Source organism: Scyliorhinus torazame, chromosome 5 (assembly GCF_047496885.1).
Source record: "Scyliorhinus torazame isolate Kashiwa2021f chromosome 5, sScyTor2.1, whole genome shotgun sequence".
Lineage (NCBI taxonomy): Eukaryota > Metazoa > Chordata > Chondrichthyes > Carcharhiniformes > Scyliorhinidae > Scyliorhinus > Scyliorhinus torazame.
Window position 1 is genome coordinate 76,063,193 of NC_092711.1, and position 27,835 is coordinate 76,091,027.

Here is a 27,835-nt window from a genome sequence, read left to right on the forward strand (position 1 = left end):
CGTGCCAACTCAAAGAAAGGTTTCTTTCCTCAATTTCTTTTTTTTTAAAATGTGTTTATTCAAATTTTCCAACAAAATTTTTAACAAACCCACCCCCATAACAAAAAGAAACGCAAACACAACAGTCAAAAATTATACAAAACTTTTACATTGGGTTTCCCAATATACAGTAACACCCCCATATGACATTCAAAGATACCCGTAGGGAAGCCCCCCCCCCCACCCGAATTCACCCCCGGAAAGAGAGCATCTTAATAACCCGTACACCCAAAATCACCCTGTCCTGAGTCCCCTGTGCCGGGAGCAGCTGGAATTCCCTCACCTGCCACCTCACAAACGCCCTCACTTGCATATACCTGAAAGCATTTCCCGGGGGTAACCCAAACTCCTCCTCCAGCGCCCCTAGGCTCGCAAACGTCGCATCTATAAACAGGTCCCCCATTCTTCTAATCCCTGCCCGATGCCAGCTCCGAAATCCCCCATCCATCCTTCCCGGGACGAACCAATGGTTCTCCCGAATCGGGGACCAAACCGAGGCTCCCACCTTGCCCCTGTGTCGTGTCCACTGCCCCCAGATCTTCAACGTCGCCGCCACCACCGGACCTGTGGTGTACCTTGTCGGCGAGAGCGGCAGCAGTGCCGTCACCAGCGTCCTCAGGCTCGTGCCCCTGCATGACGCCATCTCCAACCTCTTCCATGCCGCCCCCTCTCCCTCCATTACCCACTTAAAGATCATCGCCACATTGGCAGCCCAAAAATAGTCGCACAGATTCGGCAGAGCCAGCCCTCCCTGTCCCTATCACGCTCCAGAAACACCCTTTACCCTCGGGGTCTTATTTGCCCACACGAAACCCATGATACTCCTACCTACCCGTTTGAAAAAGGCCTTGGGTATCATAATGGGAAGGCACTGGAACACAAAGAGAAACCTCGGGAGGACCATCATTTTAACCGACTGCACCCTGCCCGCTAGCAAGAGTGGCAGCACATCCCATCTTTTGAAATCCTCATCCATCTGCTCCACCAGCTGCGTCAAATTGAGTTTGTGCAGGGCCCTGTCACAAGTAGGCTTACATTAACACTGCGATGAAGTTCCTGTGAAAAGCCCCTAGTCGCCACATTCCGGCACCTGTTCGGGTACACAGAGGGAGATTTCAGAATTTCCAAATTACCTAACAACGTGTCTTTCAACTTGTGGGAGGAAACTGGAGCACCCGGAGGAAACCCACGCAGTCACGGGGAGAACGTGCAGACTCCGCGCAGACAGTGACCCAAACCGGGTATCAAACCTGGGACACTGGTGCTGTGAAGCAACAGAGCTAACCAGCGGTTTCTGAGGCATGTGGGACAGTGGGTAATCTGGCTGCCAATTCAGACCCAATTCTCAATTAATCTTTGAATCTGGAGAAGTAAGGATGAGATTCGGCTGACCGTGATTGTAAAATAAGCATCATCAAGATCCATCTCCTACCTGCTCTTTCAGAGTCTCAGTGCAGACTTTATAATTCTGCTGTAGTAATACACTGTTGTTCTGCTATAAATAAAGTCAGCAGAGTGCCAGATGACCATCGGCTGCTCTCCACTTTGAGGGGAAGAGCTGACTGGTGTAACCTGAGCAACACCACAACTCAGGCGAGGGGCAAGGTTGAGAGGGCTGGCCTTCTGTACGCGAATTATAGATCATAGAATTTACTGTGCAGAAGGAGGCCATTCAGCCCATCGAGTCAACACGACCCTTGGAAAGAGCACTCTCCCCAAGCCGACACCTCAGCCCTCTCCCTGTAACCCAGTAACCCCACCCAACCTTTTTGGGCACCAAGGGCAATTTCGCATGGTCAATCCACCTAACCTACTACACATCATTGGACTGTGGGAGGAAACTGGAGGAAACCCACCCAGACACGAGGAGAACTTGCAGACTCTGCACAGACAGTGACCTAAGCCGGGAATCGAACCTGGAGCTGTGAAGCAACTGTGCTAACCACCATGCTACCATCCACACTGTTGACCTTGCTGTGCATCATGAACCAGCTGTCCAGCCAACTGAGCTAAACTGGCCCAGCTAGCCATTCAGCTACGCTTTATACCTGAATGGGAATTATCAGATATTTTTACCACTGTGAGCTTGGGTTGTGGATTTTAACTTCTTCACTCTACTCTGTTCATGTTGATCTTCTCAAGCAGGGCTGCTTGGTGAAGAGAACTTTGCGAGATACGGTGACAGTGAGAGTGATTATGGAATATGAAATGAAATGAAAATCGCTTATTGTCACAAGTAGGCTTCAATGAAGTTACTGTGAAAAGCCCCTAGTCGCCACATTCCGGCGCCTGTTCGGGGAGGCTGGTACGGGAATATGTGTGTTTCCTCACAAACTAAGTGAGTTTGTGACAGTAACTCAATCATAGCTACTGCAGGTGAGTCTCTGGCTGCAACTGTATTGAGAAGAAAGAAATTGGAGAGGAACATTGCAGCCAGCGTGACAGCAGGAGATTACAGGAGGATGGTTTGGTCAATGGTGTCAAAGGTGCAGACAGGCCAAAAAGAACAATAAAGAACAGATAATCCTTGTCAAACTCACACTGGATTCAATGTTACTTTGATAAAGAGCTGTTGCAATGCTGTGGCGTAGGCAGATATTTTACTGGGGAATTCAAAATATAGAATTCCTGGGCATGGATTTCAGAGATGACAAAACTTTGGAGAGGAAAGATCGGTTAGAAATAGGGCAGTAGTAATCAGGAATTCGTTTTGAGGATGGGTGATAATGATGATTTAAAGTCAAGAGGGACAATATATGAAGAGGGAGAGAGATCGAACCATCAACAATATCAGCAAACATGGGGAAGTTGGGAGATCAGGGGTTTACTGGAATTAGAACAGGAGGTGGGTCTCATGGTCATAATGAGACGTGAGATGGCAGGCGGGGATATAGGAGAGATCCAGAGGGGTCAGATGTCTGTTAAGGGGAATCTTTAGAGGCAGTGTGGCACAGTAGGCCAGTGCTAGGGAAACAGCAGAGGCAGCTGGACGGAAGCTCTCAAGGAAACAAGGGATGAGGAAATTGGCAACAGGAGCTCATTTGTGTTAGAGATTTTGAAAACACTCATCACATTGCATTTAACACAAGGATGATTTATTTGACATTTATCTTTAATATTAGTACCTTTAAGGGAGCTGAATGATTAATATCAGCCAATAAATATGCTTCAGTGCTGGATGCGAGGAACAGCAAAATCCTAATCAAATTTGTTACTTGCGAACTCTCTGGTGACTCAGCAGGTTGGATAATTAAGCAAATCCCTCCCCTTATTCAGAGTAGATGGAAGCCTCTCTCACCAGTGCATATTCACTGGTGCGAGGGCATGGCAGATGAATGGGTAAATCCATTTCCACACTCAGTATAACGTTTCCCCAGTTCAAATCTGCAATGATTTCAGATGGTTTTCTCAACCCAAATGGTCTCGTCAGTTTGAGCTTGCTGATGAGACATTGGTTTCTGGGCACTTGAAAGGTCGTTCATCTTGATGAACTCGCTGGTGTCTCAGCAAGCTGGATAACTGAGTAAACCCTTTCCCACACTGAGAGCAGTTGAACTGCCTCTCCCCAGTGTGAACTCGCTGGTGTGTCTGCAGATGGAAGGACCGCGTAAATCCCTTCCCATACTCAGAGCAGATAAATGGCTTCTCCCCAGTGTGGAATTGTTGGTGTATCATTAGGCTGGAGGACTGAGTGAATCCCTCCCCTTGCTCAGAATAAGTGAACGGTCTCTCCCTAGTGTGAACTTGCTGGTGTTTCAGCAAGGTACATAACTGAGTGAATCCCTTCCCATACTTAGAGCAGATGAATGGCTTCTCCCCAGTGTGAACTTGCTTGTGCTTCAGAAGGCTAGATGACTGAGTGAATCCCTTCCCACATTCGGAGCAGGTGAACAGTCGCTCCCCAGCGTGAACCCGTTGGTGCTCCAGCAAGTTGGATGAACGGGTGAATATCTTCCCACAGTCAGGACAGGCAAACAGTCTGTCTGCAGTGCGAGTTCACTGATGGACAGTGAGGTCAGATAACGTCTTGAACCCAGACCCACAGTGAGAGCATCTGAATGGTCTCTTGTCACTGTGTTCCCAGGAACATTTATAGCACCTCCCACACTCCAAGCATTTAAAAGGTCTTTCCCCATTGTGAAGCCGCTGGATTGTCAGCAATGTGGATGAGGATGAAGAAGTGAAGTGCTTCCCACACTCGGAGCAGTTAAACAGTCTCTCCCCTGTGTGAACTCGCTGGTGTGTCAGCAGGTTTGAAGAGTTAATGAACCCTTTCCCACACTCTGGGCAGATGAATGGTTTGTCCCGTGTGACTGTGCTGATGGGGTTCTGCATCCTGTCCCACCCTCATTTCCATGGTTTCTCCCCGGTGTGGCTGCACTTGTGTCTTGCCAGACCAGATGATTGGCTGAAGCCTCATCCACACACAGAACACGTGTACGGTTTCTCCCCACTGTGAATGGAGGCTGTTCTCTTTCATCTTCAAAATCCGATATTCACATTACAGCAAGTTGAGAAATTCTGTCCGTACCTGATGTGAAGTTTTAATTTCCTGACTGAAAATCCGATCCTTCAAACACCCTGTGAAACTGATTGAAAACAGAAAATATGGGGTGAGAGAGAACCCACAAAAACACAAAGGCAGGTTGTGAAATTGAGCTGAATGAATCTGGTCATTTGTGGGGCCGGCTCTGGGAAAAAGCGACCGTGAAAACAGCTGGATTGTCATAAAAACCCAACTGGTTTGTTAATGTTCTTCAGGAAACGGAACCTACCACGTGGTCTGTGCCGACACAGGAAACTGGTTTCTATGGGTGAAGAGAGGGAGGGGGTGGGGGTGGGGGTGAGGGAGAGTCGAGGTTGGTCTTAAACTGTGGAATTTCCTCTGAACAACCTCTCCACATCACTTTCCTTATTAAGATGCTCCTTAAAACGTACTTCTTCCGGCCCAAGGGGCGGCGATCTGGGAGGTCCGGCAGAAGGTCTCGGAGAACGAGGACGAGATCCTGGGCCTGGCGGTGAAGGTGGAGGCGCACGAGGTGCTTCACAAGAAATGGCAGGCGAGGTTCAAGGAGATGGAGAACCGGTCGAGGCGGAAGAACCTGCGGATCCTGGGTCTCCCGGAGGGCCTAGAGGGATCGGACATGGGGGCCTACCATGCTGAATTCGCTGATGGAAGCGGGGGCCTTTCAGGGGCCCTTGGAGCTGGAGGGGGCCACCGAGTGCTGGCGAGGAGGCTCAGGCCCAGCGAGCCGCCGCGGTGCTGATGCGATTCCACCGGTTTGCTGATCGAGAGTGTGTGTTAAGGTGGGCCAAGAAGGAGCGGAGCAGCAGGTGGGAGAACGTGGAGGTCCGGATCTACCAGGATTAGAGCGCGGAGGTGGCGAAGAAGAGGGCCGGTTACAACCGAGCGAAGGCAGTGCTGCACAGGAAGGGGGTGAAGTTCGGTATGCTGCAGCCGGCGCGTCTGTGGGTCACCTATGAGGACTGACACCATTATTTTGAGTCCCCGGAGGAGGAGTGGGCCTTTGTTCAGGCCGAAAAACTAGACTCGGACTAAGGGTCGGGGATTGTTGTGTTGTGTTTCGAGGGGGGCTTCTTTGTTTTTCGGGGGTTAATTGGGCGTTGTTTTGATTAGGTCCGCTGGGTGGGCTCGTGGGGGGGGGGGGGGGGGTGTAGGTAAACTGCTTGGTGGTTTGATGGCCGGTAGGGGAAATGGGTCACCGCAAGGGGGGGGGGGGGGGGGGGGTGAGGCACCTGAGTTGGGGGTAGTGGGACTGGGCCTGGAAAGGGAGCTGCGCCAGAGGAGGCGAGGCCGGGTGAGTGGCAAGCGCGGGCTTTTTCCCGCGCTTAGGGTTCAAGGGGCGGGGCCAGAGCTGGGAAGCGTGGGCTTTTTCCCATGCTGGGAGTGGAAGGGGGAGGAGGAGAGCCTGCTGGTGGACGGGGGGGGGGGGGAAGTTCCACACTGGGGGGGGGGGGTCGATGGAGCGGCGAGAGTGGCCGGGGTCAGCAGGAGTCAGCTGACTTACAGGAGTGCAATGCAGCTTAGGGGGGGACCTAGCTGGTTGGGGGGGGGTGGGGTTGCTGCTGGAATGGCCGAGGGGGAGCTGCAGTTGGTAGAAGAGGTTGGGGCGGTGGTCTGCTGCTGTGGGAACACGGTGCTGGGCCCGGCACTGGATCGCTCTAGGCCGCTCTAGGTCGAGGACGGGCAGGAGGCCGGCGGCGGCCAAGGTGCTGAGGGGGTTCGTGGACCAGATGGGAGGGGTGAACCCATGGAGGTTTGCGAGGCCGGGGGCCAGGGAATTCTTATTCTTCTCCCACGTCCACAAGACCTACTCCCGGACTGACTTTTTGTCATGAGCAGGGTGCTGATTCCGAGGGTGGAGGATACGGAGTACTCGGCGATAGCCATTTCTGATCATGCTCCGCACTGGGTGGACCTCGAGCTGAGGGAGGAGAGGGACCAGCGCCCACTGTGGCGCTTAGAGGTTGGGTTGCTGGTGGACGAGGAGGCCAGCGGGCAGGTCTGGGGGTGTATAGAGAGGTACCTGGAGGCTAATGACAATGGGGAGGTGCAAGTCAGGTCTGGGAGACGCTGAAGGCGGTGGTCAGAGAGCTGATCTCCATTAGGGCACATAAGGAGAGGGGGGAAGAGGAGAGAGAGGGAGAGGTTGGTGGGGGAGATGGTGAGGGTGGACAGGAGGTACGCGGAAGCCCCGGAGGAGGGATTGCTTAGGGAGCAGCGCAGCCTCCAGGCTCAGTTTGAATTGTTGACCACCAGGAAGGTGGAGGCGCATTGGAGAAAGGCGTAGGGGGCGGTATATGAATACGGAGAAAAGGCGAGCTGGAATCTGGCGCACCAGCTTTGGAAGTGAGAGGCAGCTAGGGAGATCGGGGGAGTTAGGGATGGAGGGGGGAACACGGTGCGAAGTGCGGTGGGTAGCAATGGGGTCTTCAGGGACTTCTACTAGGAACTGTACCGGTCTGAGCTCCCACTGGAAGAGGGATGGATGGGTCGCTTCCTGGACCGGCTGAGGTTTCCGAGGGTGGAGGCGGGGCAGGTGGCGGGGTTGGGGGCGCCGGTTGGGTTGGAGGAGTTGGTCAAAGGGATAGGGAACATGCAGGCGGTGAAGGCACCGGGGCCGGATGGGTTCCCGGTTGAATTTTACAAGAAGTATTCAGACCTGCTGGGCCCGCTGTTGGTAAGGACCTTCAAATAGGCAAGGGAATGGGGGCTCTGCCCCCGACGATGTCTAGGGCGCTGATTTCCCTGATCCTGAAGCGGGACAAGAATCCCCTACAGTGTGGGCCATATAGGCCGATCTCACTCTTAAATGTGGATGCAAAGTTGCTGGCAAAGATTTTGGCCATAAGGATAGAGGACTGTGTGCCGCAGGTCATACACGAGGATCAGATGGGGGTCGTGAAAGGGAGGCAGTTGAATACTAATGTACGGAGGCTCTTGAATGTTATAATGATGCCGGCGATGGAAGGGGAGGCAGAGATAGTGGCGGCGATGGATGCGGAGGCCTTTGATAGGGTGGAATGGGGGTACCTGTGGGAGGTGTTGAAAAGGTTCGGGGAGGGGTTCTTCAGGTATGTGAGGCTGCTATATGAGGCCCCGGTGGCGAGTGTGGCCACGAACAGAAGGAGGTCAGAGTATTTCCGACTACACCGGGGGACGGGGCAGGGGTGTCCCCTGTCCCCCTGCTCTTTGCACTGGTGATTGAACCCCTGGCCATGGCATTGAGGGAGTCGAGGAACTGGAGGTGGCTGGTGCGGGGTGGGGGAAGAGCATCGGGTGTCACTCTATGCGGATGATTTGCTGCTATATGTGGCGGACCCGGTGGGGGGAATGCCGGAGGTGATGAGGATCCTTAGGGAGTTTGGTGATTTCTCCAGGTACAAGCTCAACATGGGGAAGAGCGAGTTGTTTGTAGTGCACCCAGGGGACCAGGAGAGGGGGATTGGTGAGCTCCTGCTAAAAAGGGCAGAGAGGAGTTTCAGGTACCTGGGGGTCCAGGTGGCTAGGAGCTGGGGGGCTCTACATAAGCGTAACTTCACGAGGCTTGTGGAGCAGATGGAGGAGGTGTTTAAGAGGTGGGACGTGCGCCCGGCGAACCATGTCCATATGTTTTGGTCATGCCCGGCACTGGAGGGGTTCTGGAGAGGAGTAGCGGGAGCAATATCTCAGGTGGTGAAAGTCCGGGTCAAGCCAAGCTGGGGGCTAGCAATATTTGGAGTAGTGGATGAACCGGGAGTGCAGGAGGCGAAAGAGGCCGGCATTCTGGCCTTTGCGTCCCTAGTAGCCTGGCGAAGGATCTTGCTAATGTGGAAGGAGGCGAAGCCCCCCAGCGTGGAGGCCTGGAGAAATGATATGGCTGGGTTCATAAAGTTGGAGAGGATTAAGTTCGCCTTGAGAGTGTCTGTGCAGGGGTTCTACAGGCGGTGGCAACCGTTCCTAGACTATCTCGCGGGGCGTTAGAGGATGGTCGGTCAGCAGCAGCAGCAACCTGGGGGGGGGGGGGGGGGGATGAGCAAGAGACAACATGAAGAGTCGGGGAAACTGGCACGTACGGGAGAGAGCCAGTGTACAAAGCTATGTAAATATACTATTTTGCCATGTATATATCTTGCTCCGCGCAATTTCTCGTTTCTTTTTTTTGTTACGGGGGGGCGGGGTTATTGTTTGTAAGGGAGAAAAATTGTGGTAAAAACTTTAATAAATATATTTTAAATAAAAACGAGGTGGGACGTGCTGCCACTCTCCCTGGCAGGTAGGGTGCAGTCAGTTAAAATGACGGTGCTCCCGAGGTTTTTGTTCCTGTTCCAATGCCTGCCCATCCTGATCCCTAGGGCCTTCTTCAGGCGGGTTAACAGGAGCATCATGGGGTTTGTGTGGGCGCAGAAGACCTCGAGGGTGAGAAGGGTGATCCTGGAGCGGTGCAGGGATTGGGAAGGGGGGGGGGGGTTGGTGCTGCCTAACCTCTGTGGGTATTATTTTGCCGCCAACGTGGCGATGGTGCGTAAGTGGGTGATGGAGGGGGATGAGGCGGCATGGAAGAGGCTAGAGATGGCGTCCTGTGTGGGCACGAGCCTGGAGGCGCTAGTAACGGCACCGCTGCTGCTTCCTCCAACGAGGTATACCATGAGCCCAGTGGTGGCGGCTACCGTCAAAATTTGGGGGCAATGGAGACGTCAGACGTCTGTTTGTCATTTTTATCAATGACCTAGAGGAGGGCGCAGAAGGGTGGGTGGGTAAATTTGCAGACGACACTAAAGTCGGTGGTGTTGTCGACAGTGCGGAAGGATGTAGCAGGTTACAGAGGGACATAGATCATCTGCAGAGCTGGGCTGAGAGGTGGCAAATGGAGTTTAATGTAGAGAAGTGTGAGGTGATTCACTTTGGAAGGAATAACATGAATGCGGAATATTTGGCTAATGGTAAAGTTCTTGGAAGTGTGGATGAGCAGAGGGATCTAGGTGTCCATGTACATAGATCCCTGAAAGTTGCCACCCAGGTTGATAGGGTTGTGCCTATGGAGTGTTGGCCTTTGTTGGTAGAGGGATTGAGTTCCGGAGTCATGAGGTCATGTTGCAGCTGTACAAAACTCTGGTACAGCTGCATTTGGAGTATTGTGTACAGTTCTGGTCACCGCATTATAGGAAGGACGTGGAAGCTTTGGGGCGGGTGCAGAGATTTACCAGGATGTTGCCTGGTATGGAGGGAAAATCTTATGAGGAAAGGCTGATGGACTTGAGGTTGTTTTCGTTGGAGAGAAGAAGGTTAAGAGGAGACTTAATAGAGGCATACAAAATGATCAGGGGGTTAGATAGGGTGGACAGTGAGAGTCTTCTCCCGCGGATGGAAATGGCTAGCACGAGGGGACATAGCTTTAAACTGAGGGGTAATAGATATAGGACAGAGGTCAGAGGTAGGTTCTTTACGCAAAGAGTGGTGAGACCGTGGAATGCCCTACCTGCAACAGTAGTGAACTCGCCAACATTGAGGGCATTTAAAAGTTTATTGGATAAGCATATGGATGATAATGGCAGAGTGTAGGTTAGATGGCTTTTTGTTTCGGTGCAACATCGTGGGCCGAAGGGCCTGTACTGCGCTGTATCGTTCTATGTTCTAGAGGGGGGAGGTCGGGGCCTCGGTGTGGTCCCCGATACGGGGGAACCACCGGTTTGTCCCGGGGAGGATGGACATAGGGTTCCTGAGTTGGCACAGGGCAGGTATTAGAAGGATGGGGAACCTGTTTGTGGACGGGAAGTTCGCGAGCCTGGGTGAGCTGGAGGAGACGTTTGGGCTCCCCCCGGGGAACACAGTCAGATATATGCAGGTTAGGGCATCTGTTAGGCGGCAGGTGGTGGAGTTCCCACTGTTGCCGCCACGCAGGGTCCAGGACAGGGTGCTGTCGGGGGGGTGCATTGTAGAGGGGAGGATCTCGGCAACGTATCAGGTGATGCAGGAGGAAGAGGAGGCCTCAGTGGAGGAGCTAAAGGGTAAGTGGGAGGAGGAGTTGGGTGAGGAGATTGACGAGGGGATGTGGGTGGATGCCCTGGGGAGAGTGAACTCTTCCTCCTCTTGCGCGAGGCTCAGCCTCATACAATTTAAGGTGCTGCATAGGGCTCACATGACCGGGGCAAGGATAAGCCGGTTTTCGGGGGGTGAGGACAGGTGTGTTAGGTGCTCAGGGGGCCCAGCAAACCACACCCACATGTTCTGGGCATGCCCAGTGCTGGAGGACTTTTGGAAGGGTGTAGCGAGGACGGTGTCGAGGGTGGTAGGATCCAGGGTCAAGCCGGGCTGGGGGCTCGCAATATTTGGGGTGGCAGAGGAGCCGGGAGTGCAGGAGGCGAAAGAGGCAGTGTATATTTGCTTTTGTGTTGATGATGGCTGTTAATTTATTATTTATGTATACGGGGGCGGTTGTTCTTTTCTTTCTGTATTTTGTTGTTGATATTTTGTGAAAATGTGAATAAAAATTATTTTTTGAAAAAATAATAATACTCCAAATGCAGCCTAACCAAGGTTTTATATAGCTGCAACATGATTTCCCAACTCTCGGACTCAATGCCCCGGCTGATGAGGGCAAGAATGCCATATGCCTTCTTAATCACCTTGGCCACTAGTGTTGCCACTTTTAGGTAACTGTGGACCTGCACACCCAGATCCCTCTGTATGTTAATGTTCCGGAGGGTTCTGCCATTTACAGTATAATTCATACCTAGATTTGATCTTCCAAAACGCATCACCTCGCTTTTGTCTGGATTCAACTCCATCTTCCATTTCGGTGCCCAAGTCTCCAATCTATCTGTATCCTGTTGTATCCTCTGATAATCCTCTGCACTATCAGTAACTCCGCCAATCTTCATGTCATCCACAAACTTACTAATCAGACCACCCACATTTTCTTCCAGATCATTTATATGTACTACAAACAACAGAGGTCCCAGCACTGATCCCTGCGGAACACTAGCTACAGAGCTCCATTCTGTAAAACACACTTCCACTGCTACTCTGTCTTCTATAACCAAGCCAGTTCTGAGTCCATCTAACTAGCCCACCCCGAATCCCATGTGATTTTAGTTTTTGCACCAATCTGCCACGTGGCCTTGCCAAATGCCTTACTAAAGTCCATATAAACTACATCCACAGCCATTCCATCAATATTCTTTGTCACCCTTTTAAAAAAACTCAATCAAATTGGTGAGACGTGACGTTCCCCATACATTGTGGGCAGCACAGTGGCTAGCACTGTAGTTTCACAGCTCCAGGGTCCTAGGTTGGATTCCCCACTGGGTCACTGTCTGTGCGGAGTCTGCACGTTCTCCCCGTGTCTGCGTGGGTTTTTTCCGGTGCTCAAAGAAAAAACTCTTACACTGATATAATTCACAATGCAACCAGAGTGCGAAGAAGAAAAAGTACAACATGTGTAAAACCCAACAATAGCTTCATATCCTAAATTTTATAGGATATAAAACTCATGAACCTCAAAACACAATAACTCTGATATATCCAGACAGAGTAACTCTGATATATCCAGACAAACACAGAGTAACTCTGATATATCCAGACAAACACAGTAAGAACTCCCGAACGTCACAACGCAGAATAACTCCAATAAGAAAGAGAATCAAACAGAGTTCAAATTGAGATTCTGAATGAATTCATTTGCCTCTTCAAGACAGTTGAAGAATTGATCTTTTTCGAAGGGCCGAATTGTCCACTTCTGCTCCTAATTCTTATGTTCCTGTGTACTATCCAGGATAAAATTAATGTATCACATCTGCTTCTGTGGATCATTTCAGTGGAAAAGTGCTCTCGCTGAAAGAGTATCAGCCCACTGGAGTGAACATTGGAAGACTGGCCAGCCCATAGAGAAACCTTCTGATCGCCCACTTCACCCACTGTTAGAATGACCGTGGTTCAGTCCTGAATGTGATCAAGAGCAGCAAATATCAGCAGGATCCAACCCCTGTAATTACTTGTGAACTCGCTGGTGTTTCTGCAGGTAGGATGTACTGCTGAATCCTTTCCCACACGTGGAGCAGGTAAACGGCTTCTCCTTAGTGTGAACTCGCTGGTGTCTCAGCAGGTTAGATGAATTAATAAATCCCTTCCTACACACAGAGCAGGTGAATGGCCTCTCCCCAGTGTGAAGTCGCTGGTGTGTTACCAAGTTGGATGAATTAATGAATCCTTTCCCACACACTTTACAGGTGAATGGCCTCAATGCGGTGTGAACTCGCTGGTGTGTCAGCAGGTTGGATGAATTAACAAATCCCTTCCCACACACAGAGCAGGTGAATGGTCTTTCCCCAGTGTGAATTCGCTGGTGTGTTACCAAGTTGGATGAATTAATAAATCCTTTCTCACACACATTGCAGGTGAATGGCCTCTCTGCGGTGTGAACTCGCTGGTGTGTCAGCAGGTTGGATGAATTAGTAAAACCCTTCTCACACACTGAGCAGGTGAACAGTTTCTCCTCAGTGTGAATTCGCTGGTGTGTCAGTCGGCTGGATGAATTTATGAATCCTTGCCTACACACTGAGCAGGTGAATGGCGTCTCCCCGGTGCCAACTCGCTGGTGTGTCAGCAGGTTGGATGAAGCGGTAAATCCTTTTCCACACTGAGAGCAAATGAACAGTCTCTCCCCGGTGTGAGTACGTCGATGAGTTTCCAGCTCAGATGGGGAAGTGAATCCTTTCCCACAATCCCCACATTGCCACGGTTTCCCCATGGTGCCAGTGTCCGTGACTCGGTGCTTTTCCAGTCACACTGATGGTAAAATAGCCGATGGTTTTCCCCGTCCTAATGCATCGAGTGACTCTGTCAGATCTTGGATGTGAAGTTTGGTTTGAGATTTCTTGCTGCAAATCCTCCCTTTTGAATATCCTGTTTAAAGGGGTTTACAAATGTCATCACTGTCAGTACAGCTCAGAAATTCAGAACAGACAATTCTAATCGCTGTGGAACATGCTTTCCTCCCTAGTTCCCCAAAAGCTGTAAATTTCACCGCACGCATCTGTACAAACACACACTCTCCAATCTCACTCCATTATCTAATATACACCGTCCCTACTCTCCCGATCGACAGATCAACACACAGCATTTCCAGTTCTCGACCGAGAGATCATAAGATCATAAGAAATAAGAGCAGGCCATTCGGCCCATCAAGCCTGCTCTTCTAGTTAATATCATGGCTGATTATTTTCTTCCTGTCACCCATAACCCTCAACTCCCTTGAAGATCAAAAATCTAACTGAGCCTTGGATGTATATATATTTAATGTATTTTATTCAAAAAGTACAACGGCATGAATCAAAAAACCATTGTCAACACCCCACAGTTCATGCAGGTTTTTCCCCTATTCACCCCCTTCCCCACCGCAACAAATAATTCCTCAAACATCGTCATGAACAGTGTCCACCGTGTCTCAAAGCCCTCCGCTGATCCTGTCAACTTCAACTTGATTGTTTCCAGTCGGAGGAAATGGTACAGGATCCCCCAGCTAGGCCGCTACCACTGGTGGCGTTGCCGATCGGCAATCCAACAGAGTTCCTTTGCCGAGCAATCATAGAGGCGACCCACAACATCGGCCGTCCTCCCCTCCATCAGCTCCGGCATTTCCCATACCTCAAAAATAGCCACCATTGGGTTCGGCCTGACCTCTACCCATGCGAATACCCCCTCACTAACCTCTCACAGCTCCAGAACATATGTGCGGGATTTGCCGGTCCTCACCCACACTCTCACATTTGTCTGCCACCCCCTGGAAGAACCCACTCATCCTCGCCCGAGTCACATGCATCCTGTGCACCACCTTAAACTGAATCAAACTTATCCTCCCACACGAGGTTGAATTTACTCCGCGCATCACCTCACTCCACATCCTATCATCCTCCCAGTTCCTCCTCCCATTTATTGTTAATCCTCATCACCTGCACTCCCCCGTGCTCCCCAAGCCAAGCATATATATTCCCAATTCTGCCATCTCCTTCTACGTCCGGGAGCAGCAGCTGCTCCAACAGGGACTTCTCCGGCAGCCTGGGAAACCTTCTCCATTCGTTCCGCGCAAAACCGATCACTTGCATATACCTGAACTTGCTTCCCTTCGGCGGCTCCACCCTCTCCCACAGCTCTGCCAGACCTGCAAACCTCTGCTCCAGGTATAGATCCCTCACCAGCCCCACCTCCCTCCACTTCCTATACAGGCCGTCGCCCTCACCTGGCTTAAACCCACAGTTCTCACACAGCGGTGTCAGCACCTACATCCTTTCCATCCTAAAGTGTCTCCTCAACTGGTTTCACACCCTAATCGTGGACTGCACCACCAGGCCCACCACGTACCACCCCGGCGCCAGCAGAAGCGACGCCGTCACCATGGCCTTCAGGCTGGACCCTCTACAGGACTCCTCCTCCATCCTAACCCACTCTAACCCCTCTCCTTCCCAGCACCATCTCACCTTTTCCGCATACACCACCCAGTCACAATACAGCAGGTTTGGTAGTGCCAACCCCCCTTTCTGCCTCTGCAACAGGGCCCTCTTCACCCTCGGTACCTTCCCCGCCCATATACACTCTTGAGATTGCTGCATCTAATTCCGAAAAAAGGCCTTCGGGATGAAGGTCAGGAGGGTCTGGAATACAAACAGGAACCTTGCTAGAATATTCATTTTAACAGCCTAGACCCTTCCTACCAATGTCAGGTGTAGTGTATCCCATCTCCTAAAATCCCCTAAGCTCCTCCACCAACGTTGTCAGGTTCCTCTTGTACATCATTGACCACTCCCTTGTCACCTGAACTCCCAAATACCCAAACCTCTCTCTGGCTACCTTAAATAGCAACACCCCCAGATTGGCCCCCGATCCGCCGCATTCACTGGAAAGACCTCGCTCCTCCCGACATTCAACTTATATCCCGAGAAGGCCCTGACCTCACTAATATGTCCATAATTCTTCCCATACTCTCCAATGAGTCCGACACCAACAGCAGAAGGTTGTCCGCATATAGTGACACCCAGTGTTCCCTGCTCCCCACCCCCACACACACCCCCACCCACAATGCTCTGCCACTGCACTGACCCCTTAAGGGCCATCGTGAAGGGCTCTATCACCAGCACAACCAATATGGTGATAGCGGATACCCGTCTTGTTCCCCTGTACAAACCAAAACTCTGAGAACTCATCTCATTTGTCTCTCCACTCGCCACCGGGGCCACATACAACAAACGCACAAACTTCGGGCCAAACCTTCCCAGAATCTCAAACAGGCAGTGCCACTACCGCCCCCGCAGGCAGACACCGCCCCCACAGAGACACCACCTCACAAAGGTGATGGCCGCGCATGCGCTAGTCTGCCCGCTGAACGAAGATGGCGGCGGTGGAACTGGGCCTGACCCCGGATAAAAGTCCCGCAGCTGCCAACACGGGAACTGCAGGCTCTTATTCAGACCCTGTGGCCTTCACCGGGTGTTTATAAAGACTCTGCTCCCTCCCCACCTTTACTCCCGGCTCCATTCCTCTCTCCGCTCCAGCGACTCACCCGCCCAAAAAGCGGCTCCCACATTCGTCAGGCTGCAGGCAAAGTGACACTGCGCCGGTGCACTGGCTCCTGTGGCGGGAATAGGGCACATTCACAGCCGCTTGGAATGTTGGGTAACAACCACACCATTGAAAGCTCAATCAGTTCATACAAAATAACTTTGTTACCCTTGGAGATAAATTAATTTTTAAAATCTCAAATTGTGAATTGGTGATCTGCTAAGCTCTATATCTCAAAATTCTCCTGTGCGACCATGCAGAGTTTTTAAAGAGTTTATGTTATTTCCTCTCTCTCATCCCTCCTCTGATGTTTCTGACTCTGGCTGGGTTCAATCACAGTCACTGGTTCCTCTGTTTTCCCCTCTCCATCGTTCATTCTGAATATTCACTGTTTTACATAATATTACTGCACAAATAAAAGTTATTTGGCCTTATCTGTACTCGCTCTTTGGAAGATCTGTCCAATTAAACCCTGCCTTGCTGGCAGAGTCAGAACAATGTATATCTGCTGATGTAATCCAGTGCTTAATTTGCAGTTGGATAGTTCACAGTCACATTCACCCCTGTGGAAAAATTGATTGCCTATTTTGTTGAGCAGATATCAGGTCCTCACTGTCAGTTATGCACACAGAGCATCTAATGGAGTTAATTCAACAATTGACAGTCCGCACAAACCACAGTGACATTATTCATAAATGGTCAAGTCAAGGGAGTATCTTGATATGATAGAGTGGATGAATTATGGGGTTACAAAGTAAAGGCATTAATATCCTGCAATTTCACAACTCTCACTTGGCTGGAATGTTGCAGTATGAAAGGGCCCCACATTGCTGTCAGAGGAAACAGGCCAAGTCCAATAGACCTGTTCAAGCCACATCACTGTTCGACTGTACTGAGGTTTGTGAATGAATCTGGGTCCGTGTCAGTCTGCTGCTGTGTCTTTGATTCCCAATAACAACTGTAGTATCCTCAATAAATACCCACCACAGTATTTAGCCCATAAATCTCAGGACATCATCATAATCGCAGCCCTTGAAATCGTTCCTGATAAAATTACCAACGATTCTGAAAGCTTCATTCACTGTTAGACCCTTACTGAAAACATACATCTCTGGCAAAAAATAAAACACACAGCTTATCCATAGCAGAAAGGAAACCACTCACCCTCCACTCCAAACTCTGAATAATTTGGGATGTTGCTGATAAGAGAGAATTGCTATTTATAAGGTGAAGGTACATTAGCAGCAGGAGTTAGTGAAGAGGGTAATGGTAATAACCAGGCAGACTGACTCACCCGGAAAGCTGCTCTAGAGGAGATTCAGGGGATCCACCCAAAATAGAAAACTCAATCATTGGCACTGGTATGACAGACTCCAGTTAAACCTGAATTTTAAAACTTGTCAGGACCGGGACCCTGGAGTGAGTATGGGAAAGCAGTGGTACACCATCGCAAAGGTGTTCCCTCAGCAAGTAAGGTCTCACCCATCCTACATGATGCGGGTTTCTATCACAAAGTGGCTCTAATTTGACTTGCATCACACCTTGATGTCTTACAAAATAATTAATTTTATTTCGGGATCAGATTTAGGGAGCGTTTCTCTTTCATGTCCCCATATGTTCATAATTACTACTGGTGGCTGAGGAAACACCAGGATGTTCGTCAACACCTGAAACTGTGTCCAAACTAAACAGGCCGTGCAACAGGAAGACTAATTGTGAAGTTGCACATGATGAACACGTCTTTTATTGGCTATTCACAAATGAGAGAAGGAAACATAGTAGCTGTGTTACCATGGAGATAAGTGTGTCAGGTAACAAATGAAAAAAGTCCGATAACTAGAATGCAAATAAATACTGTGCTTGATTTATTTTAACAACAGGGACAAGAAGTGGATGGTCACCGTGCTCGTGGACTGTATCCAGGCTGAAATTCTGTTCTTGTCATATGATCACCACCCTCCCTGCCCCACCCACTCCTCTAATTATCCTTCCTGAGCTCCAGCCAGGTGATATTAAACATTAAGGGGGAAAGACAAAGAGCTGTATCGGGGGAAAGTGCTACCCCAGAGCCAGAGGTTTCTCTTGGGTAGTTCCTTCCATGCCTGAATCATGAATACACTGTTATTACCTTTCCTGGGTATCCTGTGGTTAGTTGGAAGAAGGCATGCGCTCAGAACTGTACACAATATTCCAACTGAGGTCTAACTAGTGCCTTGTACAAGTTTAGTATAACCAGCTTGTTCCTGTAGTTTATGCCCTTATTAAGCTAGCTCATATTATATGCTTTAAATGCTCTCTTTACCGATCCTATAAAAAAACTGCAGCAAATTAATTAAACATGATTTCCACTTTAGAAATCCATGCTGCTCCTTACAAATAAGCCAACATTTTTCCATGTGGCTATTAATTCTATCTTTTCACAGTAACTTCACAGGATCTTTTCACAGTAACTTCATTGCAGTGAGAATGTAAGCCTACTTGTGACAATAAAGATGACTTTCTTGAAGCATGCCGAACAACTGGTGTTGAACTATCTGGTCTGTAATTGCTGGGGCTATCCTTACAACACTTTTTGAATAAAGGCATAAGATTTGGATCCTCACTGTCTTCAGGTGATGTCCCGGAGGACTGGAGAATAGCCAATGTTGTTCCTCTGTTTAAGAAGGGTAGCAAGGATAATCCAGGAACTACAGGCCGGTGAGCCTTACATCGGTGGTAGTGAAATTACTGGAGAGAATTCTTCGAGACAGAATCTACTCCCATTTGGAAGCAAATGGACGTATTCGTGAGAGACAGCATGGTTTTGTGAAGGGGAGGTCGTGTCTCACTAACTTGATAGAGTTTTCCGAAGAGGTCACAAAGATGATTGATGTAGGTAGGGCAGTGGATGTTGTCTATAGTGACTTCACTAAGGCCTTTGACAAGGTCCCTCACAGTAGACTAGTACAAAAGGTGAACTCACACGGGATCAGGGGGAAGCTGGCAAGGTGGATACAGAACTGGCTAGGTCATAGAAGGCAGGGAGTAGCAATGGAAGGATGCTTTTCTAATTGGAGGGCTGTGACTAGTGATGTTCTGCAGGGATCACTGCTGGGACCTTTGCTGTTTGTAGTTTATATAAATGATTTGGAGGAAAATGTAACTGGTCTGATTAGTAAGTTTGCAGATGACACAAAGGTTGGTGGAATTGCGGATAGTGATGAGGACTGTCAGAGGATACAGCAGGATTTAGATTGTTTGGGGACTTGGGCGGAGAGATGGCAGATGGAGTTTAATCTAGACAAATGTGAGGTAATGCATTTTGGAAGGTCGAATGCAGGTAGGGAATATACAGTGAATGGTAGAACCCTCAAGAGTATTGAAAGTCAGAGAGATCTAGGTGTACAGGTCCACAGGTCACTGAAAGAGGCAACACAGGTGGAGAAGGTAGTCAAGAACTCATACTGCATGCTTGCTTTCATTGGTCGGGGCATTAAGTATAAGAATTGGCAAGTCATGTTGCAGCTGTATAGAACCTTAGTTAGGCCACACTTGGAGTATAGTGTTCAATTCTGGACGCCACACTACCAGAAGGATGTGGAGGCTTTAGAGAGGGTGCAGAAGAAATTTACCAGAATGTTGCCTGGAATGGAGGGCATTAGCTATGAGGAGCGGTTGAATAAACTCGGTTTGTTCTCATTGGAATGACGGAGGTTGAGGGGCGACCTGATAGAGGGCTACAAAATTATGAGAGGCATAGACAGAGTGGATAGTCAGAGGCTTTTCCCCAGGGTAGAGGGGTCAATTACTAGGGGGCATAGGTTTAAGGTGCGAGGGGCAAGGTTTAGAGTAGATGTATGAGGCAAGTTTTTTACACAGAGAGTAGTGGGTGCCTGGAGCTCGCTGCCGAAGGAGGTGGTGGAAGCAGGGACGATAGTGACATTTAAGGGGCATCTTGACAAATGCATGAATAGGATGGGAATAGAGGGATACGGACCCAGGAAGTGTAGAAGATTGTAGTTTAGTCGGGCAGCATGGTCGGCACGGGCTTGGAGGGCCGAAGGGCCTGTTCCTGTGCTGTACTTTTCTTTGTTCTTTGTTCTTTGTATTTGTAATTCTCAAGTCTGGCACCTCCAGGAAAGACTGGGCGATCAGCACCCCTGAAATTTACATTTTCACTTCACTCCTTATCAATTTTGAACCTAGGTTACAAGATGATCAGAGGATTGGATAGGGTGGACAGTAAAAGCCTTTTTCCTCGGATGGTGATTTCTAGCACGAGGGGACATAGCTTTAAATTGAGGGGAGATAGATATAAGACAGATGTCAGAGGTAGGTTCTTGCCTCAGAGAGTAGTAAGGGCGTGCAATGCCCTGCCTGCAACAGTAGTGGACTCGCCAACACTAAGGGCATTCAAATGGTCATTGGATAGACATATGGATGATAAGGGAATCGTGTAGATGGGCTTTAGAGTGGTTTCACAGGTCGGCGCAACATCGAGGGCTGAAGGGCCTGTACTGCGCTGTAATGTTCTATGTTCTATATTCTATCTGGGGACAGGGCTTCCTAGTCTGTCTGCATGGCTTGGGTAGCATTTATCTCCTTTGTAAAGACAAACAGTTAGTTTTATTTCACTATGAGCAACGTGACAGTTCCTGTGTGAGATTCTCCATCGACTGACCCCGGAATCGCCAAACGCGATTGGGTGGAGAATCGATTCTGACTTTAAAATCATGGGGGGCACAGATTTCATGCCAAATCACAATTATCCATGACCTCGACAGTGGCGTCAATGCATTTCAGAATGCACATACAGTTAGATACCATTTGCATATCATTAGGGTGGCACCGTAGCACAGTGGTTAGCGTTGTTGCTTCACAGCTCCAGTGTCCCAGGTTCAATTGCTGGTGAGGGTCACTGCCTGTGCGGAGTCTGCATGTTCTCCCCTTGTCTGCGTTTGTTTCCTCCGAGTGCTCCGGTTTCCTCCCACAGTCAAACAATGTGCAGGTTAGGTGGATTGGCCATGCTAAATTGCCCTTAGTATCCAAAATCTTGGTTGGGGTTACAGAGATAAGGTGGAGGTATGGGCTTGGGTAGCGTGCTCTTTCCAAGGGCTGCTGCAGACTCGATGGCCCAAATGGCCTCCTTATGCACTGTAAATTCTAGGATTCTATGATTAGTGGGCCTGACCGAGTATTCTCCGGGGCCTCTGTGATTCTCTGCCTAGGATGGGCCAAATTCCTGATGGCGAGGTTCACTTGTGCTTTTAAAAATTATTAAACAGGTCCCGTCGCTGATGAGGGAGAGGGGTTACGGAACGTGTGCAACATCGCCATAGTTCGCTGACAGTTGTGCCGCTGGGTCGGGGCTTCTGCCAGGGTCGGGGGAGTAGCTCGGGATAACCTGGATTTGAGCTGTGGGGTGGACCGGCAGAAAGCGTCATTACCGCAATCTGCAAGGTAACCATACAGCTGTGTATACCGGTGACTGTCCATTGTGAACTTAGGGCCACAGGTCACATGAGACCCCCCCCCCCGGGGCACCACCAGAGGAGCCCTCTGGCCTCAGCTGACTCCTCAGCAGGATGGGCGTGCTCCAGCGCAACCAGTGCCATCTTGTTGGCTGGGATGAATGTGTGTGGGGAGTGTAATGTGTATATGCGGTTGCAGCTTGTCAGCCTCCCGAGTGTCAATCACGGACCCGGCAAATCCCACACTGTTTCTCAATGGCATCGCTTGCATGTTCCATGTGGTGCCGGTTCTAGCCCCTCTAAAGTCACTGAATCCGTCCACGCTCGGCGCCAGTTTTGCTGTCGTGGAAGTCCATGAATCCTGCCCCTACATCAATACTTCGTCTCAGGAATGGAGCATCCCACCCACTGTGTCTCAATGGGGTGGGTTTAGCACAGGGCTAAATCGCTGGCTTTTAAAGCAGACCAAGGCAGGCCAGCAGCACGGTTCAATTCCCATACCAGCCTCCCCGAACAGGCGCCGGAATGTGGCGACTCAGGGCTTTTCACAGTAACTTCATTTGAAGCCTATTGTGACAATAAGCAATTTTCATTTCATTTCATTAAAAGCTCCTTCTACACCTTTAAACAAGTAACGGTAAGTGAGAGCAAACTGATGCCCAGTAACCCAAATACAAATTGTGGACATTCCCTCTCTTCCCTGTTCTTCTGTGAAGTCAGCTCTTCAATTATGTAAACAGAGTTTCACATTTCAGAAAAAAAAATTTAAAATGTTTGCTCCACACCCACAGAGTTTCATCTGTTTAAAGCCACAAACAGAAAGGTCCAGTTTTCTCCTGGAGTTTGAGACAAATCAGCTTTCAAAATGATGCAGTTTCAGCCAATGAGGGAGATCCGGGCTCAGCCCCGCCCCTCATTCATTCTGATTGGTTGGAGAATGAGTAGCTCGTGCTCAGTTCTCCAGTCCCACAACATCTTCCAATTGGTCCTGAACTGTTGTCAATCAGCCGGGCATTGGATCCGGAGCATGCACAGAGCTGGACACCAATGCGCAGGCGTAGTGTCAAAGAGTTTGGAGCATGCGCATTATGATTGATGCCTCGGCCCTTGTTTGTCCCGGAGAAGCGGAGTCAGCGTCAGGCGGTGGGTGGGAGGATTTGGAAACACTTTGTGGATCCGCAAACCCTTCACAATTTGCAGCTGCGGGGCTTCTCTCTCCCGGGAACAGGCCCAGGTTAACGGGCACCATCCTGCTTCAGACACTGGAGGATGGTTCATAGATCATAGAATTTACAGTGCAGAAGGAGGCCATTCGGCCCATCGAGTCTGCACCGGCTCTTGGAAAGAGCACCCTACCCAAGGTCAACACCTCTACCCTATCCCCATAACCCAGTAACCCCACCCAACACTAAGGGCAATTTTGGACACTAAAGGCAATTTATCATGGCCAATCCACCTAACCCGCACATCTTTGGACTGTGGGAGGAAACCGGAGCACCCGGAGGAAACCCATGCACACATGGGGAGGACGTGCAGACTCCGCACAGACAGTGACCCAAGCCGGAATCGAACATGGTACCCTGGAGCTGTGAAGCAATTGTGCTATCCACAATGCTACCGTGCTGCCCACTGGTTCACATCAGAGTATGGGGGAGGGGGGGATAATAAATAAGAGCTTACACTTCGCACTCAAATCAATGAGGACTCTGATCTCTGACAAGGAAGGAAACACTGGCAGGTGGGTGGGGAGGATTCACAAACACCCGCTGGAGGCCCCAAACCCCCTGGACTGTCAGTGATGGATTTTGTAAAATTATTTTTACAGGATATTAGCAGAATTTGCAGACATGAAACTCAAACCAAACTTCACATCAAGATGCTTCAGCGATTTGATTCATCAGAATATCATCAGCCTTTGTATACAGAAGGAGAAACGTTTGTTCCATTCTGTCTGTGGAAAAAGATGTGAGCCATCAGTGTGACTGAGAAAGCACCGAGATACGCAAATACCCGAGAGTTTCCAATGTGCTGGATACGGAAAGAGCTTTCACCAGCCTGAAAGAAAAACCACCGCATTCACAGTGAGTAGTCACCCTGTACATATTCTGTGTAAACGAGGCTTCAACATTATACAACCTGGAGACGCACGAGGACACTCACATCATGGAGAAATTATTGAAATGTGGGGACTGTGGGAAGGGATATAATTACCCATCTGGATTGGATATTCATCGACGCATTCACACTGGAGAGAGGCCTTACACCTGCACTGTGTGTGGGAAAGGATTTGCTTACTCATCCAGCCTGTATACACATCAGCGTGTTCATACTGGCGAGAGGCCATTCAATTGCCTTGAATGTGGGAAGGGGTGTAATGCTTTATCAAGCCTCCTGATTCACCAGCAAGTTCACTCTGATCAGAGACCATTTCAATGTTCTGATTGTGACAAAAGCTTTAAAAGCACAAAGGACCTGCTGAGACACCAGCGCACTCACATGGAGGTGAGGCCTTTCGCCTGCTCAGTGTGCGGGAAGGGATTCACTCAGTCATCCCATCTTCTAACACACCAACTTGTTCACTCTGATAAGAGACCTTTTCAATGCTCGCACTGTGAGAAGTGTTTTAAAAGTAAAAATGATTTACAAGCCCATCAACGCACTCACACTGGGGAGAAGCCATTCACCTGCTCTCTCTGTCAGAGGAGATTTGGACGTTTATCCCAGCTACAGACACACCAGCGAGTTCACTCTGATCAGAGACCATTTCAATGTTCTGATTGTGAGAAGAGCTTTAAAAGCAAACAGGATCTGGTGACGCACCAGCGAGTTCACACTGGAGAGAGGCCATTCACCTGCTCTGTGTGTGGGAAGGGATTCACCCATTCATCCCACCGTCTGAGACACCAGCGCGTTCACACTGGAGAGAGGCCGTTCATTTGCTCTGTGTGTGGTAAGGGATTTGCTGATTCACCCCACCTTCTGCTACATGAGCGAATTCACACTGGAGAAAGACCTTTCACTTGCTCCATGTGTGGAAAGGGATTCACTCAGCCATCCCAGCTCACTGTACATCAACTTGTTCACACTGAGCAGAGACCTTTTAAATGTTCTGACTGTGAGAAGAGCTTTAAGAGCACTAAGGACCTTCTGAGACACCAACAAGGTCACACTGGGGAGAGGTCATTCACCTGTTCCATGTGTGGGAAGAGATTTGTTCAGTCATCCCACCTGCTTAGACACCAGCAGGTTCACACAGGAGAGAGGTCATTCACCTGCTCCATATGTGGGAAGAGATTTGCTCGGTCATCCAATCTGCTGAGACACCAGCGAGTTCACAAGTCACTGCAGAGGTTAGATTCTGCTGTTGCTGCTGCTGCTAATACAATGCAGGACTGAACCATGTTAATTCTGTTATTGAGAGGCTAGATTGGGCACTTAGATAATCTCAGTGCAATCAGGCAGAATCAACATGATTTTGTGCAAGGGAAATCATGTTTGACCAATTTAGTAAAGTTATTTGAGGAAGTAACAAGCGATGTGGATAAAGGGGGACCTGTGGATGTGTGTATTTAGATTTCCAGCAGGCACTTGACAAGGTGCCACATAAAAGTTCACTCCACAAAATAAAAGCTCATTCTGTAGTTGGTAACAGCATCAACAGAGGCTTGGTTAGCGAACAGGAAACATTGAGAAGTTTAAAAATTGTCATTTTTGGACTGGTAAGATGTAACCTGTGGAGTGCCACAGGGGTCAGGACTGGGCCTCAACTATTTTCAGGACTTGGTTGACAGGATCAAAAGTATGGTTGCAGAATTTGCTGTTGCTACAAAGGTATGGAGGAAGGTAAGTTGTGAGTGACCATAAGGAGTCTGTAAAGGGTGCAGATAGGCTAATTAAGTGAGCAACAATTTGGCAGATTGAGCATAATGTGGGGAAATGTGAACTTGTCCACTTTGGCAGGAAGAATAAAAAAGCAACATATTGGATTGAATTTGTTTATTGTCATGTGTACCGAGATACAGCGAAAAATATTGTTCTGCGCACAGCTCAGGCAGATCATTCTGTACATGAAAAGAAAATACATAGGGCAACCATAAAATACACAATGTAAATACATCATCACACAGACATCGGGTGAAGCATGCAGAGTGTAGTACTACTCATTCAGAAAGCTGTGTGAAGGGAATGTAAAAGAGAAAGGTTAGTGTTAGAATTAAGTTTTAAGAGATTAGTCTGATTATCGGAGATGTAAGAAGAGGATCTGTGTGAGAGAGCTCGCAGAGAGTCGCCCCGTTCCGGCACCATCTTGCATTGCTTGTTTAAATGCACAGAGATTGCAGCTCCGAGGTACAGAGGGATCGAGGTGTATTGGTGCATGAATCAGGACCAGTTACTCTGCAGATAGAGTACACGATTGGGAAGGTAAAGGGAGTGTTGCTGTTTATTGCAAGGGGAAAGTACTGCAGTTGTACAGGGTATTGGTGAGACCACATGCAAAGTCCTCTGTACGATTTTGGTCTCCTTATTTAAGAAAGGACATAATTTCATTCGAAACTGGCCAGAGAAGGTTCACTTGACTGGATGAGGGGGTTATCATAGGAGGACAACTTGGACACGCTGTGCCTGTATCCACTTGAGTTTGGAAGAATGAGAGGGGATCTGATTGAAACATATGGGGCTGGATTCTCCCATTCTGGGGTTATATCCCCACGCCGGCGTGGGAACGGTGGTGTAAAACGGCTACCGATTCCCCGTTTTGCTGGGGGCTAGCATGTCGGCTGCGTAGAGCACCCGGCTCTAGCTGCCAATATGCCCTGGAGATTTGCCAGGTCTGTGGCCGCATAGGCGCACAGCGGCGGCCGCGCCGTGCTACATGGCAGAGGCCACTCGCGGACCTGGCCTGCGAAATAATGCCCCCCCTTTGGCTGGCTCGCACGCTCCGGACCATCCCCATAGTGCCCCCAGCCCCAAGTAAAGAACCCCCTGCCCAAGGATCAGCCCTCCCCTGACTGTGCCAGCGCTGGACTGAGTCCGCAGCCGCCATGCCGAGTACTCAACAGGATGGGACCACACGCGACCCACACCATCAGGAACTTGGCTGGTCGGGGGCGGAGCATCAGGAGGCGGACCTCAGGCAAAGTTCTGAGGCCATCGATACGTGGCGCGGCGTACCATTGTGATTTAATAGTGATTGATAAAGGTTCAGCATAACTTATCTGCTTTTTAAAAATAAATTTAGAGTACCCAATTCATTTTTTCGAATTATGGGGCAATTTAGGGTGGCCAATCCATCTATCCTGCACATCTTTGAGTTGTGGGAGCGAACCCACGCAGACACGGGGAGAATGTGCAAACTCCACACGGACAGTGACCCAGAGCCGGGATCGAACCTGGGACCTCGGTGCCATGAGGCAGAAGTGCTAACCACTGTGCCACCGTGCTGCCCACCTTACCTGCTTTTAACTCAATGGCTCTATTGGAAGGCTACATGTTATCCGTGTCTGCGTGGATTTCCTCCACGTGTTCAGATTTCTTTCCAAAGTCCCGAAAGATGTGCTTCTTAGGTGAATTAGACATTCTGAATTCTTCCTCAGTGTACCCGAACAGGCACCGGTGTGTGGCGACGAGGGGATTTTCACAGTAACTTCATTGCAGTGTTAATGTAAGTCGACTTGTGACACTAAAGATTATTATTAATATCCACCTTTTTAATGTGCACTCAATTTTTAACTCTCTTTATTTCTTTAATATTAATCAGTGTAGGCCGGCTGTGGTGTAATCCTGTGTGTGGAGTTTGTCTCATGGTGGTAACATGGAACATCGAGGTGATAGAAAAACCCAGACCGCGGATATCTGAAAAACTAGACCACACTGCATTGTGCGCTCAAAATGCAAAGCATGATGGACAATTTAGTCAAGTCACAGCCTTGCCAGAATTAGCAATGGCTGCAAAATGAGTTGAATTGTGCAGGAGAACTCGCCCCAAACTGTGAGAAAGATGTGTTTGTTTTGAGGTGATAAAGGTCTCTGTGCCAATCTGGGGATTGATAACAGTGTCAGAAGTAACAAAGTGGAGTCATGCTGACTCGATTCCATCAGGCATCACCTTGTAAGAGGCGCAGGACATGAGAACAAGGGAGAAGGCAATGATGGCATTGAAAACCAATGAAATGGGCTAAAAACAGGTCTTACCTAATATTTTCTATTCCTTTATGGAGGGCAAAGCCCATTTATTCCCTTGAATGAATAAAACAAAGGTGTGTGCCTCTGTCTAAGTCACCATTTATTGCCC

The 27,835-nt window shown here is 49.4% G+C and overlaps 3 protein-coding genes across 3 annotated transcripts in view; 2 read left to right on the plus strand and 1 right to left on the minus strand.

Annotated features, from left to right (window-relative positions):
• Positions 1-27,835, plus strand: part of LOC140421380 (uncharacterized) — a 456,825-nt gene that overhangs the window by 355,081 nt on the left and 73,909 nt on the right. The gene's annotated exons all lie outside the window — the stretch shown is intronic.
• The window catches only part of LOC140418533 (uncharacterized), a 74,861-nt gene continuing 50,143 nt past the window's right edge, over positions 3,118-27,835 (minus strand). The window contains exon 2 of the transcript XR_011945115.1: positions 3,118-4,628. The gene's annotated coding sequence lies outside the window, so the exon portion shown is untranslated. The remainder of the gene's footprint in view (positions 4,629-27,835) is intronic.
• Positions 22,646-27,822, plus strand: LOC140418531 (uncharacterized). Its single transcript, XM_072502006.1, has 3 exons — positions 22,646-23,281; positions 23,369-24,893; positions 27,302-27,822. Exons 2-3 carry the CDS (start codon positions 23,707-23,709, stop codon positions 27,498-27,500), a joined length of 1,386 nt encoding a protein of 461 aa, XP_072358107.1. The 5' UTR covers positions 22,646-23,281; positions 23,369-23,706; the 3' UTR covers positions 27,501-27,822.